This window comes from Aplysia californica, unplaced genomic scaffold, assembly GCF_000002075.1.
Source record: "Aplysia californica isolate F4 #8 unplaced genomic scaffold, AplCal3.0 scaffold00542, whole genome shotgun sequence".
NCBI lineage: Eukaryota > Metazoa > Mollusca > Gastropoda > Aplysiida > Aplysiidae > Aplysia > Aplysia californica.
This window is the reverse complement of record NW_004797812.1, coordinates 269,286-281,546: the sequence shown is the minus strand read 5'-3', so window position 1 is coordinate 281,546 and position 12,261 is coordinate 269,286. Positions and strand designations below refer to the sequence as shown.

Sequence of the window (12,261 nt, the reverse complement as noted above, 5' to 3'; positions counted from 1 at the left end):
CTACATCAATCGTCTTGATCCACACTGTTGTACACATCTTATTTCCAAGGACAAAAGTACTAGTGAACCACAATACACAGCCAGCACTCACTGATCTTGTTGATGGGCTCCCCTGAATTGATCAACTGCGACGCTCGTCTTGGCTGGAGGGTGTGACTTTGATCCTCCGCACGCCGCAATTTCTGTAAAATCAGGAACAAACGTTGCACAAGCTTTAGTTTTCAGCACTGTAGCCATCAGGATCAATCCTCTCACAGACCTTAGAGAAAGCCTCAACATGAACTCCCTTTACCCTTCCGCACAACAAATGCAGGGTATGCTAGGGTTAATCTAGCAGGAGCTCAGCTGCACAGATTCTGTAGGCTCAGATAGGGGTCAGGGCTCAATAGATTTATACAAGACCCTGAAATTACCTATTCGACACAGAACAAGAGTTAAGCAAAATATTTCTAGGAGAATCTTTTACAAAGCAACCAATTTATTATCTTCCACCAACAATTCCACTAGATCAACTGAATATGCACTCGAACAGAATCTAACCAGGAATATAACTAGACTGCCCACTCTGTCCCAGCCTAACTAAAACTGTAGCTACCACATCTTTTTAGGCCAGCCCTTTGTCACCTTCACCTATCCTGTAGACTGCAAGTTCGTCGGGGCGCTTTGAAGATTTGGCCACCAGCTTCCTCCATTCCTTACGGTCTTCAGCTTTTCTGAGTGTGTCTTTGAGTTCCAGGCCTCGTTTGGTACTTGTGAGATCTTTGAAGATTTGGTAAGCCTTTTTACTGTAGTTTTAATTCAGGCTGTGTTCTATTTCTTCACATTGTTCTTCAATCCGCTTCTCCCTAGTTTCTCTCATAACCCTTTTCACTTGCAGATTCGTCTTTCTGTATTCTTTTGCACCTTCTGGTTCATTTTTCTTGTTCTTCAGAGTTCTTTGTTTGTCACATAGTTCAAGGATGCCGTCTGTGACCCAAAGCTTCTTTTTCATGTGATGTTTCAGAAGGAGCTCGTTTGTTGTTTCTGTAAAGGCGGTGTAGAAAGTGTTTGTCAGGGAGTCAACTTCTGTATCATCTTGATTTAGCGCTAGGAGTGGAGCAAAGTTTCCTCCTATGTTTGCTTGAAAACATTCTAATATGGTTGGGTCTTTGACTTTGAGTCTTTCAAGGTTAAACTTGATCAGGGTGTTTCCTTGTTTCCAGCACTTTTTAAGACACAGTAAGAATACCACCCCGACAAGGTTGTGATCACTGTCGATGTCTGCTCCTGGAAAACTTTCGTCTCGGCAATTTTGACATTGCTTTGAAAGCGACGCTTGACCATGATGTAGTCTATCTGATGTAAATCTGCGCTTGGGCTGCACCACGTCCATCTCCTTGATGCCTTATGTGGGCTGAAAGTGTTCATCAGTTTAGGTCATTATAGCTGGCAATTACCAGGAGCCATAGACCTCTGTCATTGGTGTTGGTATTGCAGAAGGGTCCGCAGATTCCTTCCCAGTTTTTTACTGCATCTTCCCCGATCTTAGCATTCCGGTTGCTCTGTACCACAATGGTATTCTTCTTTGGTGTTTCATCCAGTACTTCTGTGTCGTCATGTGCTGTTGTTGGTGCATTTACTTGGATGACAGAGATGTTGAAGGGTGATGCTTTCAAGCCATGGGTCTCAAACTTTCCGGGTGATCGCCACAGAAGCCCATTTTCGCGAAACACCCATTATTATTATACTGTTGAACCCTAGAATGCAGAAATAAAAACCATTAATTTATCAAAACAAGGTTATTTCACACCAATTTGAGGGTTTGGGAGATCATTTCAAGTAAGAGTCACGTACAAAATATTTACAATCTTAATTACGTACAGAAAGTGGTGGCGCCTGGGGTCTTGAGCAACTTATTAATTTTTCCCTTCATCATATTCGCCTGTATATATAAACTATATAAAATGAATATTGTTTTGAGCCTAGAACCAGAAAATCAACGGTCATGATTCATATCATAGGCCTACATAATAAACGTGAAAGACAAAAATTAACGCTCAAAGTACAGTAGTATAGCCCAAGTAGACCTTTTCAGTGTGAGAGGTGTAAAAGAACTATGGGAGGGCAAAAAGCAGTGAAATTGAAAATCTGCAAATCTTGAACAGAAAGCTAAAATACAGAGATCTAATTTACTGTCACCAATCCAATAAAACGCGAACACTTAGGCCCCAAAGTTCCACAACACGCTTACAAGTTATGACGGTTCCCGTTTTCACACAAGGCCTGCACCAATGCATACTTTAATTCGCAGAGAGCTGTAGTAGTAATCAAAATTCTAAACATAAAACATATTTTCTTCCAATTTCAGATTTTTCGTCTTCTGGTGTTGCATCCAGCCCTCCCCCTATCCCCGAGCACGTCTTAAAAAAAAAAATCAATAATCTCCCCCCTTTCCTGAGTCCTGTGCTTCGAAGTGCCCAGAACACGCGTAGGTTCATTGACCGGTCACAATGGCGAGCCCGGCAAGACGCTTGTATTATAACTTTCTTTTCTTTTCTTTTTGTTGCCCCCATAAGTGACGGCACAGTGAGAAATGTTGATTTATTTTCATGGTGACACAACGTTTGTAATGCCGAACCTGCATGTTACAATAATTGTTGCGTTAATATCAGACAATTACTGACAAATTTCTGGGTGGTAACGAAAGCGAAAGTAGATCTTGATTTTCTAGTCGAACCTAGGTGACACAATTCCGCTTGCCGCCAAAACCACCAGTTCGCGCGAAACGTACTCTCTGAGCCCAATTAATATCACAATCGCGACCGGTAGAAATGAACTTAAAGACGTTATTGAATTTGGTTTTCAAATATGAGATCTTTTAAGTATTTTCCCGGGGCTCGGCGATTTTTTAAAAATTCCCGGGACCTGGCAACCACCCTGCTCCCAACAACTCTCTTTCTGATTGACCCACTGTCGCGGTAGCGGAGTTTAACGGAGGAAATGGCAGTAGCGGAAATCCGCTAAATAGCGGACTATTGAGACCCATGCAAGCGTATGGCTATGAGTCGGCAGGAAACTAGTCGGCAACCCAAGGCGGAGTTCACAGTGTCTTTACAAATGAGTATTCCAACTCTATATTCATGGCGGTCTTCTCTGCCACTGAAGTATAGTTTATGTCCTTATGGGGTTGGTGTTTCTCCAAAGTTCTTCCATCACATCTCACAAAATCCCAGGATGTTTCAATGGTAACTTTTCATTTCGTGCTCTAGTTCCTCAACCTTCCCTGCTTCTCTCAAGGTTCTCACATTCCACGTGCCAATGTTTCCCCTGACACGTACACTTTTTGTTCGTCTTCCAGTAGCATAGCTTCCTGTTTCGTCCTGGTGACCATCAACGTAAGAGGTGGTCCTTGTTCCGGGCGACGACCGAGCCGGTGTGGGATTCTTTCTCGTTGTTATCTTCATTGGCGTTTCTTGGGCAATGTCGCATGGCGGAGCTCATCCCTCTCCAAGCCAGACCACAGCCGGAATCCTCCCACCCGGTGGCTCGCCTTGGTCTTGAACACGAAGCCATTAGGTTCATCTGGGAACTTTTTCCGCCCTCGCCCGTCACGGCATCTTGTGGTTACGCCCAGTGATGTCGTGTTAACATCATCCCCTTACACGGTTTGGCATGCCTGCTGAGGCGAGGTCCCTGGGTATGGCACTTGGAGCCATGTGAGAGATTTAGGAGTCTGGGGGAGAACCAGTGCTACAAGTAGGAAGCAGCAGCCAAGCAACAAAGGTATTATCTCTCCCTAGAACCCCCTATAACCCCAGTCCTTTGTAATCTAAGTAAAAATGAGCTTCGTAGACTTTTGAAAAGACCCAAGTCCCCCAACTTTGGACAATTCATGTTATGGAAACATGTCAAAGAGTGTAGGTTGAACAGGCTGCTGGACCAGGAAAATGTGTATTGATAAACAAATTTTGATATGTTCTACTTTAACTACTTCACAGTGCCAAGGAGTAAAACTATGACCCACTTTGATGGCCAGATTGTGAACGGAAACTACACATAGCAAAGCAGACATGTTTTAGTCAAATCCAAGTACTCAGACATTGAGTAATGAAAAATGACATTCTCTGAGCCCATTGCTTGGCCTTCCTCCGAGATACTTGACTAGCAGTTGACTAGATGATTGTTTCTCCCACGGCACCCACTGGTACCAGTGGAATGAAAACAGTAAAGGTGTTGTAAAGAGTTAATAGAAAGAAAAGCAAGCTAGCATTCAACAACAAATCACAATGAAAACCTAAAGCGAAACCAAGTTTGAAAGAAAGGCAAAAACCAACTGACCTCCCTGAGTCTCTCATCGTCAAAGTCATCGTCGTGATCCCCATTCATTCCCATTGGTCGATTTCGTGAGTCCATCTTTGAGCTGGGCAGGACCGTTCCTAAGGACAGGAAAACATGAAATCACTCAAGGAAAGGGTACAAGCTTCACCTTTCAATAGCTGGTGTTTGAAAACATTCATTTCTAATTAAAGTCAGGTAGTTGAAGAGTGCTCTGGTGCAAACTACATTTTTTATTTCAAGCATTGGTATTTCTAAAATCTTTTCCTAAGAAAATGTGGACACTATATTGGTAATTCCCCATACATGACTAACTATTCATTTAAAGAACTGAACCCAGACCCTACATCGCAGTGAGTGTTTAGTCATCCTGCTGCTACAAAGGGAAAAGGAGGACGGGATGAAAAAAGAGAGAAAACAGTTAGAAAAATCTGTTTATTTATGCAAATCCAGGGGTGTGGGTATTTTTATTTACATAGACTGCAGAACTATCTATCTCAGCTATAAATCCATTACAACTGACCAAGTTCCACATTTTGATACCCTTCCTTTCCATGCCAAATGTGACCTTTCTGTCAACAAACAAGATAGATGCTGTACGACTGACCGTTTTGCAACCAAGCACCTTGATGTATTAAAATGTAGTGGGGTCTGCTTAAACTGAACACTTTTAATCTAAAAAGAGCAGGAAACCTGGCTAAACCTTCTATTTGAGAAACTTCTCTAAACCGAAAACATGGCTAAACCAAAGAAAACCCGGTGTCCTGCAGATTTCAGTTTAAACGGATTCCACTGTCAGTAAATATACCAAGAAAGCCACATAGATATGCACACAATTCATCACCAGCACACAACAGGCACTGACCAGTGACGGGCAGCGCCGTCCTCTCGATGGTCATCTTAGGCAGGATCCACTTCTCCTCCTCCTCATTGTAATGGCTCTCCATGCGCACACGGTCCAGGTTGTAGAAATTGCAGTCACGGCGGAGACACGGATGTATCCGCTCTATTACCGCCTCCAGGTAGGCTAGCTGCTTGTCTTGCTTACGGATCATGTCCAGGTACTCGATGCGGTCAAACTCAAATTCAGATTGGACGTCAATGATGTCCCGCTCAAGACTTTCAATCTATACACACATAGCACAGAGACAAAAATACTGCTCAGTACTTTCAATCTATACACACATAGCACAGAGGCAAAAATGCTGCTCAAGACTTTCAATCTATACACTCAAAGTATAGACACAGAAACAGAGAAAGTACAGAAGTACAGAAATAGCAGAACTAAAGAAAAGAAAGCGAACTGGCATATTATATTTCTTTTATTTTCTCTTTCTTTTCTATTAGCCAAATGTTTTTTTCTGAAATGTGATATTGTCTTCTAGTCTTTGATAATAATCATGATATTGTTGTTCTAAAAGGAAAATATTGTTAGATAGTATCTTTCTCAGAGGCAAAAATAGGATCAGGTCAAAATCAGAACATCCTGAAGCAAAAGTATAATAAATCAATCATTTCCATATAAATACATATAAAACAGCTTTAGCATTTTGTTTTCACATATGTGTCACGACGCCACAGAATCAGGCTCTTGTCAATTTTTAGGCATGTAGAGTTATTGGTATTATCTTAAAGCTTGTTCTTTTGTCTTACTTTGGATGAAAAAAATATCCATTTATCTGGAATACAAGTCGAGACATTTGCAAATGAAGGGGGTGGAGGTCACCTGGTTTCAGATCTAAAATTAGTGAGAAAGTGGCCGCCAAAGATGAGTTATTTCCCATTTGCAGACAGAATTTATCTTAACCCATTCGCTACGTATTATTTTTGGCTTGTGGACGAATTTGTTTTTGGAGGGCGAAATGAGACGGTGACTAATGCGCAATTCACAGGCCTTTGGGGTAACAAATTCAAATAAATATCAACATATTATAAACAAAATTTTCAGTATGGTTTGTAGAATACATCTGTAATGTTTATTTCGGTATTTTTCAACTTTGGTTCCGGTAAGAGGCGATTATGCAACACAATTTTGTTTGGATGCGGATAAAATTTGAAAATATAAAACTAATAATCTTTGGTGAAACTAAAAAAATATGTACGCACCTAGTCAAATGATACATCAAAATAACCATAAATGAATATAGGACAGGAAAATATTAAAAAATTTGCAGCTATTTACATACATTCCATATAATTTGTACTTTTGGATCATAACATCCGATATTGAAAATTATTTTAAAAAATTATAATCTTGAAAAAGGACGAGATGTATTCTCAAACAGAAAAAAAACACTTGAATCTTATATGAAATTATTCAGAATAGCATTTGGAATGAACCTATAAATGTCTTGAGAGGTGCTTTTTGTGTAATTTCACCAAAAAATAGTGATTTCGGGGAGAAAAAAAGTATTTTGACAATTTAGATCTGGACCTAGATCTAGCACTGAAAAATATTGATTTCTCAATAACAGATCACTTTCAATTTGAGTCCAATAGTATCAATTTTCTAAACAGAGTCTTGCATTTCTTTAGTGAGCAAAATAATTATACATTTTGTTGTATTAAAGTACTAAGACTGGTGTATGGGCTATAATTTGGGCATCGCGATAAAACAAAGTATAAACTTCGAAATCGTGATTCAAAACTGAATATAAACATCCGATTTTCGGCGGAAACACTTGACCTGGAAGTCAATGTTATATTATAACCTTTATTTTAGCATAGATATGTGGATTGGAGTAAAATCTAAGCTAGAATTATAGATGGGTCTCAAGCCGTCGGGGGCAGCTTGGCGTACGGAAGACACTTTCGTCGTGCCACTGCCCATGGCTCGGCATAGCGAATGAGTTAATATATGTAATAAAATGACATATTGACTGAAACTGAAAATACACAGAAAATGTACATTGAGACTCAGGAGGTGAAATTAAGTGATAGTCAATATACAGGAATCTGAGAAACAGGCATTTTTCCACCAGTTTGGACATTTTTATTGCATTTTTATTTTTTGGCTCAAACTCTTTTATGTCCATATAAAAACACATTTCCATGTGAATTTTACTGAAACACATCTATTAACTCATTCGCTACGCCGAGCCGTGGGGGGCGGCGCGGCTAAAGTGCCGTCAGTACGGGCTCGAGAACCCATCTTAAATTTTAGCTTAGATTCTATTCCAATCCACATATCCATGTTAAAATAAAAGTCATAACATAATGTTGACTTTCGGGTCAAGCATTTCCCTTGAAAATCGGAAGTTTAGATTCAGTTTTGAAATGCGATTTTGTAATTTATTCGACTTTGTTTTATCGAGATGCCAAAATTATAGCCCGGACACCAGTCTTAGTAATTTTACACGACAAAATCTATCATTATTTTGCCCACTAAAGAAGTGTAGGACTCTTTTTTATAACATGGAAACGATTAGGCTCATATTGCCAATGCACTAGGCTGTTATTGAGAAATCAATATTTTTGAGTGCCAGATCTAGGTCTAGATATCTAAATTGTCAAAATATTTTTTTCTCCCCAAAATCACTACTTTTTGATGAAATTACACAAAAAGTGCCACTCAAGACATGTATAGGTTTATTCCAAATGCAATTCTGAATAATTCCATATAAGATGCGAGTGGGTTTTTTTCTGTTTTAGATCGTTTTTCAAGATTATAAAAAAAAATTTTTTTTTCAATATCGGATGTTATGATCCAAATGTACAAATATTATGGAATGTATGGAAATAACTGCAAACTTTTCAATATTTTCCAGTTCTATATTCATTTATGGCTATTTTGATGTATCATTTGACTAGGTGCAAACATAGTTTTTGAGTTTCGCCAAAGATTGTTAATTTTTTTATTTTCAAATTTTATCCGCATCCAATCAAAATTGTGTTGCATAATTGCCTCTTATGGGAACCAAAGTTGAAAAATACATGAATAAACATTACAGATGTATTCTACAAACCATACTGAAAATATTGGTATATAACACGTTGATATTTATTTGAATTTGTGGCCCCAAAGACCTGTGAACTGCACACTAGTCATCATCTCATTCGCCCTCCCGAAAAATATTCATCCACGAGCCGAAAATAATGCGTAGCGAATGAGTTAAAGACACAAAATATGTCATTTTTCAGTTTTCAAAGACTCTTTAGACATTGGATTTACCTAACTTTGGTGGCCATTTTCTCGCTAATTTCACCACTGAAACCAAGCGACCTTACTTCCTTCAATCACAAATATCTTGAGTTCTATTCAAGACAGATGATATTTATTTCATTGGAAACAAGGCGAATAAATCAGCTTTCAGATGATACCAATAACTCCATATGCCCAAAAATTGACGAGCGCCTGATTCCACCCCGTCGAGACACATATTAATTTTACAAGAAATTTTAATGACAATAGACACAGCATCACACACCCCTTGTATTCCTAGCAACCACTCACCCGCTGCTTCCTCTCTTCCAGAACTTGGTTCTTTGCTTTGATTTCATCCTGCACATTGTCAAAGATGTTGAGCACTATGCCATCATCTTCCATTTTCTTGTTAGCCTCTGAACAGAAAGAAATATAGTTTTTACAACTATAGCATTGCGACAGATGAATCTTGAATACATATTCATGTTCTTTTCTGCTAAGAACAAATACATATCTTTGCTCAGTAGGAAGAACAGATGTTCGAAATTTTAAAAAAAAGGCTAGATCATTTCTTATTACATTTTAATTCAGACCCATTTCAATATGAAGTATTAACATAAACCTAATTTTGTTTTGAAAAAAGCTTTCCACAATATACTGAAAATGTGCCTTACATCACGATTTTTTAAAGAATAAAATCAGGAAACAGATTGATGTACTTCGATTCAATTTGAACAACATTCATTAAAAGCAATCTGAAAGCTCTATGTTATAGCTATTTGGAAGGCGACTATGACTATGAAAGTGAAACTTACTGTCCAGTTTTTGCCTGATGTCTTCAGCATGCTGCATTTTCTTGTCATGAGCTTCCTTAAACTGTTCGTTGTCTGCATTCTCCCCACCCACCATCTGCTGCTGTAACGCCAGGAGTCTGGGAAAGAAGGAGAATGTGAAATGAGAAACAAATAATAATAACACATAGCATTTTTTCAGTGCAAATTCCTGCTCAACAGCAAGCTCTGTGGTTTACAATCTATATTATTACCCCAGCAGACTTGATAGCATTCTGAAACAATCTCAACTTCCTGGGAAGCATACAGGGCAAGCTGCCATTTATAGGTGCTAAAACAGATAAAATCAATATCTTTTGACTGGGCATTCCTTGCATTAGAAAGCTCCTCTCGTTCTCACAGACCTGCAACTCTATGAAACCTCAAAATCAGGATCTCATGGAGAAAAAATCGGGATTTGATGAAAAAAATCGGTATCAACAGCAAATCACCAAGGTGACTGCCAAAGCTGACTTCGAATTTTTCCAGGGGTGTCCATAAATTACTTGGCCTATATGCCCCCTGAGTGTTTTTATTTGTTTGTGTGCGCGCGCGCACGTGTGTGTGTGTGTGTGTGTGTGTGTGTGTGTGTGCGCGCGCGCGCATGCGTGCGAGTTATCATTATTTTTTGTAAATCCTGAAGCATCACGTCAAGCACTCCTAGTCCAAGTGTCTATATCCCCCCCATCCCAACCAACAAGTCCCGAAATACATGAACTTAAGTTGACCCCGACAACGGATGGTCCCCGACACGCAGAACTCACACAGCGATGCCATGTCACGTGACGTGAATGCGCGATTGAAACAATTTTATCAACGGGTCCGACTAACTGCGCGTTCACAGAAAACTCTCAGATGAGCGACAGTCGTTCCACTTCTAGTACTCTTGGATAACAACAGCGGCCGACCGACCAATTGTACCAACAAATCTCTTATCCCTCATAATGCGTTCAGACTAAAGCAACGACATTGGCCGTATGTTTGTCTTGTCAGCGCAGTTACATGTAGTTGTGTAAGGGTTAGAAAGACAGTCGCTCGTCCGAGTGTTTGGTGTGAACGCACAGTTACCAGACCTCGGACAAGGCTTGTTTTGAAAGTAGCAGCGGAACTACGAATATTCTCGATTATTTGTATGTCCCAAATTGTAACAACAGTTACCAGGCTATCATCGGAGAATTCTGAGTGCAGGCAAAGATCACACAACTTGGGGCGAGTCAACTACTAATTGCGGCATCGATATTTCGGGAAATAGTGCTCCGAGTTCCTACTGACAAAAAGTTTGACGGGTGCTTCCCGCGATAAAGGAGAAGGCAGAGTACGTATTAATAAAAATCCGACACAATAGCAGACTAGGACAAAAAATCGGGATACACGCGATCGAAATCGGGAAAATCAGGATGCTTGAAATTTGGAGCAAAAAATCGGGATATCCCGACTAAATCGGGATGAGTGGCAGGTCTGTTCTCAGCAACTTCCAGAGCTGCCTGCTACTTTTCCAAATACTAAAGTCTCACATTAGTTGAGAGCATGCAGCACTATCCCACCCCTTGACTTTCATTTGGGTCCAAATTGAGTCAAATGGTGTGCTCCATTCTGAACCAGATGAACGTCAAAGTGCACAGTCTAGGCCAAAAGAATATACATCTAAGGTCCAGTAATAGTGAAGATCTCACCTTGCCAGAGCCTCCTTCTGTTTGGCCTCCATCTCCCCATCTAGCACCGGTGAGGCGTTTGGCCGTGGCACGCCCTCCTCATTTTGCGCCTTCTGGGCTAGCTTCTGCTGTTGCTGTAGCTGGATCTTCAACAGCTGCTGTTGTTGCTCCTGGAACAACGACTCCGGGGCCATAACCCTTTTGTCACTGCCGGGAATTTCCTGGAGGAAAAGAAATTGATCAATAGGAAAATTAGAAGGTTAGAAGATCAGGCAAATCCTTTTTCACCTAAAAAAAAAAATGCACATCGCAATATGGTAAAAACATTATAAATCTACAAACCAAGTTGACCTACTCTTTTGCTTATATAATTTTTTGTATCTAAAACAATCTCTTCAGAGGTGAGACAAACGTCTTGTCAGCGCAATGAAAACATGAAATCTAAGAGAGCCAGATAAACAAAAAAAATCTGTAAATACAAAAAACAAAATAGCCAAAATGCATCTCTGTCCCTCCCTTCCGTCCCCCCCCCCCCTCCCCACACACACGCACGTTTTCTCGTTTTGTCTTTAGGGGAGAGCTGCTAAGTGTTTAACACAGTACCTGTTGGGACGATGTCTGAGTACCCTCGATAGCTCTAGGCTTGGCTCAGTTTTGTCTTCTCTCCTCCTTCTCTCCTACCGGTAGTGAACCGGCCAATGTCCTGCCAGCTTTCCCATTTTCTCTCCTCCCTTTCCCAGAGTTGTTTTAGTAGAGCTTTTACGGCGCTCGCAACTGCATAAGGTCATATGAGAGCGAGTCCCTTTCCCAAGAAAGTAAATCAGAAAAAGACCCTACAAAGCAAACCTATGAATAAGAAATTTTAAGAAAAATCCACCCTTACCTCTCTCACCCCCTCCTCCCTCCCTCCTCACCTCCTCTCCCTTTCTCCCCTCCCCCTCCCCTCCGCTCACCTCGCCACCACAAGGCCAGTGTTTATTTCCCCTCCCCACGTACGCCCGTCTCAGTACCAACAAACAGGGGAAGCTACTGTGTGTAGATTCTGTCTGTGGACACCGCCACTGGCCCCTCTGACCGCCGACTCGGGTTACCTGCCCCTGATACATGCCCCGCCCGCTCGGGGGCGTTAAAGAAGGCATCGGCACGAACTCCAGCCCGGCAGAAAAAGAAAGGGTTAAGTAGGGGTGCACTCTTGTGCCACGCATCCCGATTATTATTTTTTTATTTTTTTTATTTTTCTTTTTCTTTTTGGGCTGAATCGGCGTAATGGCAGCAAACTTTCTGATCAAGACATCACGGAGCTTGTACGAGTTCTGAAAAA

The 12,261-nt window shown here is 40.7% G+C and overlaps 1 protein-coding gene across 3 annotated transcripts in view; it reads right to left on the bottom strand.

Annotated features, from left to right (window-relative positions):
• LOC101853189 (kinesin-like protein KIF17) overlaps positions 1-12,261 on the bottom strand; it is a 51,446-nt gene that overhangs the window by 3,118 nt on the left and 36,067 nt on the right. For all 3 annotated transcript variants that reach the window (XM_005106545.3, XM_005106546.3, XM_035971937.1), the window contains 6 exons: positions 10,962-11,161; positions 9,274-9,389; positions 8,768-8,874; positions 5,180-5,441; positions 4,318-4,415; positions 92-182 (listed from right to left, as the gene is read on the bottom strand). In XM_005106545.3, the coding sequence (XP_005106602.1) occupies positions 92-182; positions 4,318-4,415; positions 5,180-5,441; positions 8,768-8,874; positions 9,274-9,389; positions 10,962-11,161 (874 nt within the window). The remainder of the gene's footprint in view (positions 1-91; positions 183-4,317; positions 4,416-5,179; positions 5,442-8,767; positions 8,875-9,273; positions 9,390-10,961; positions 11,162-12,261) is intronic.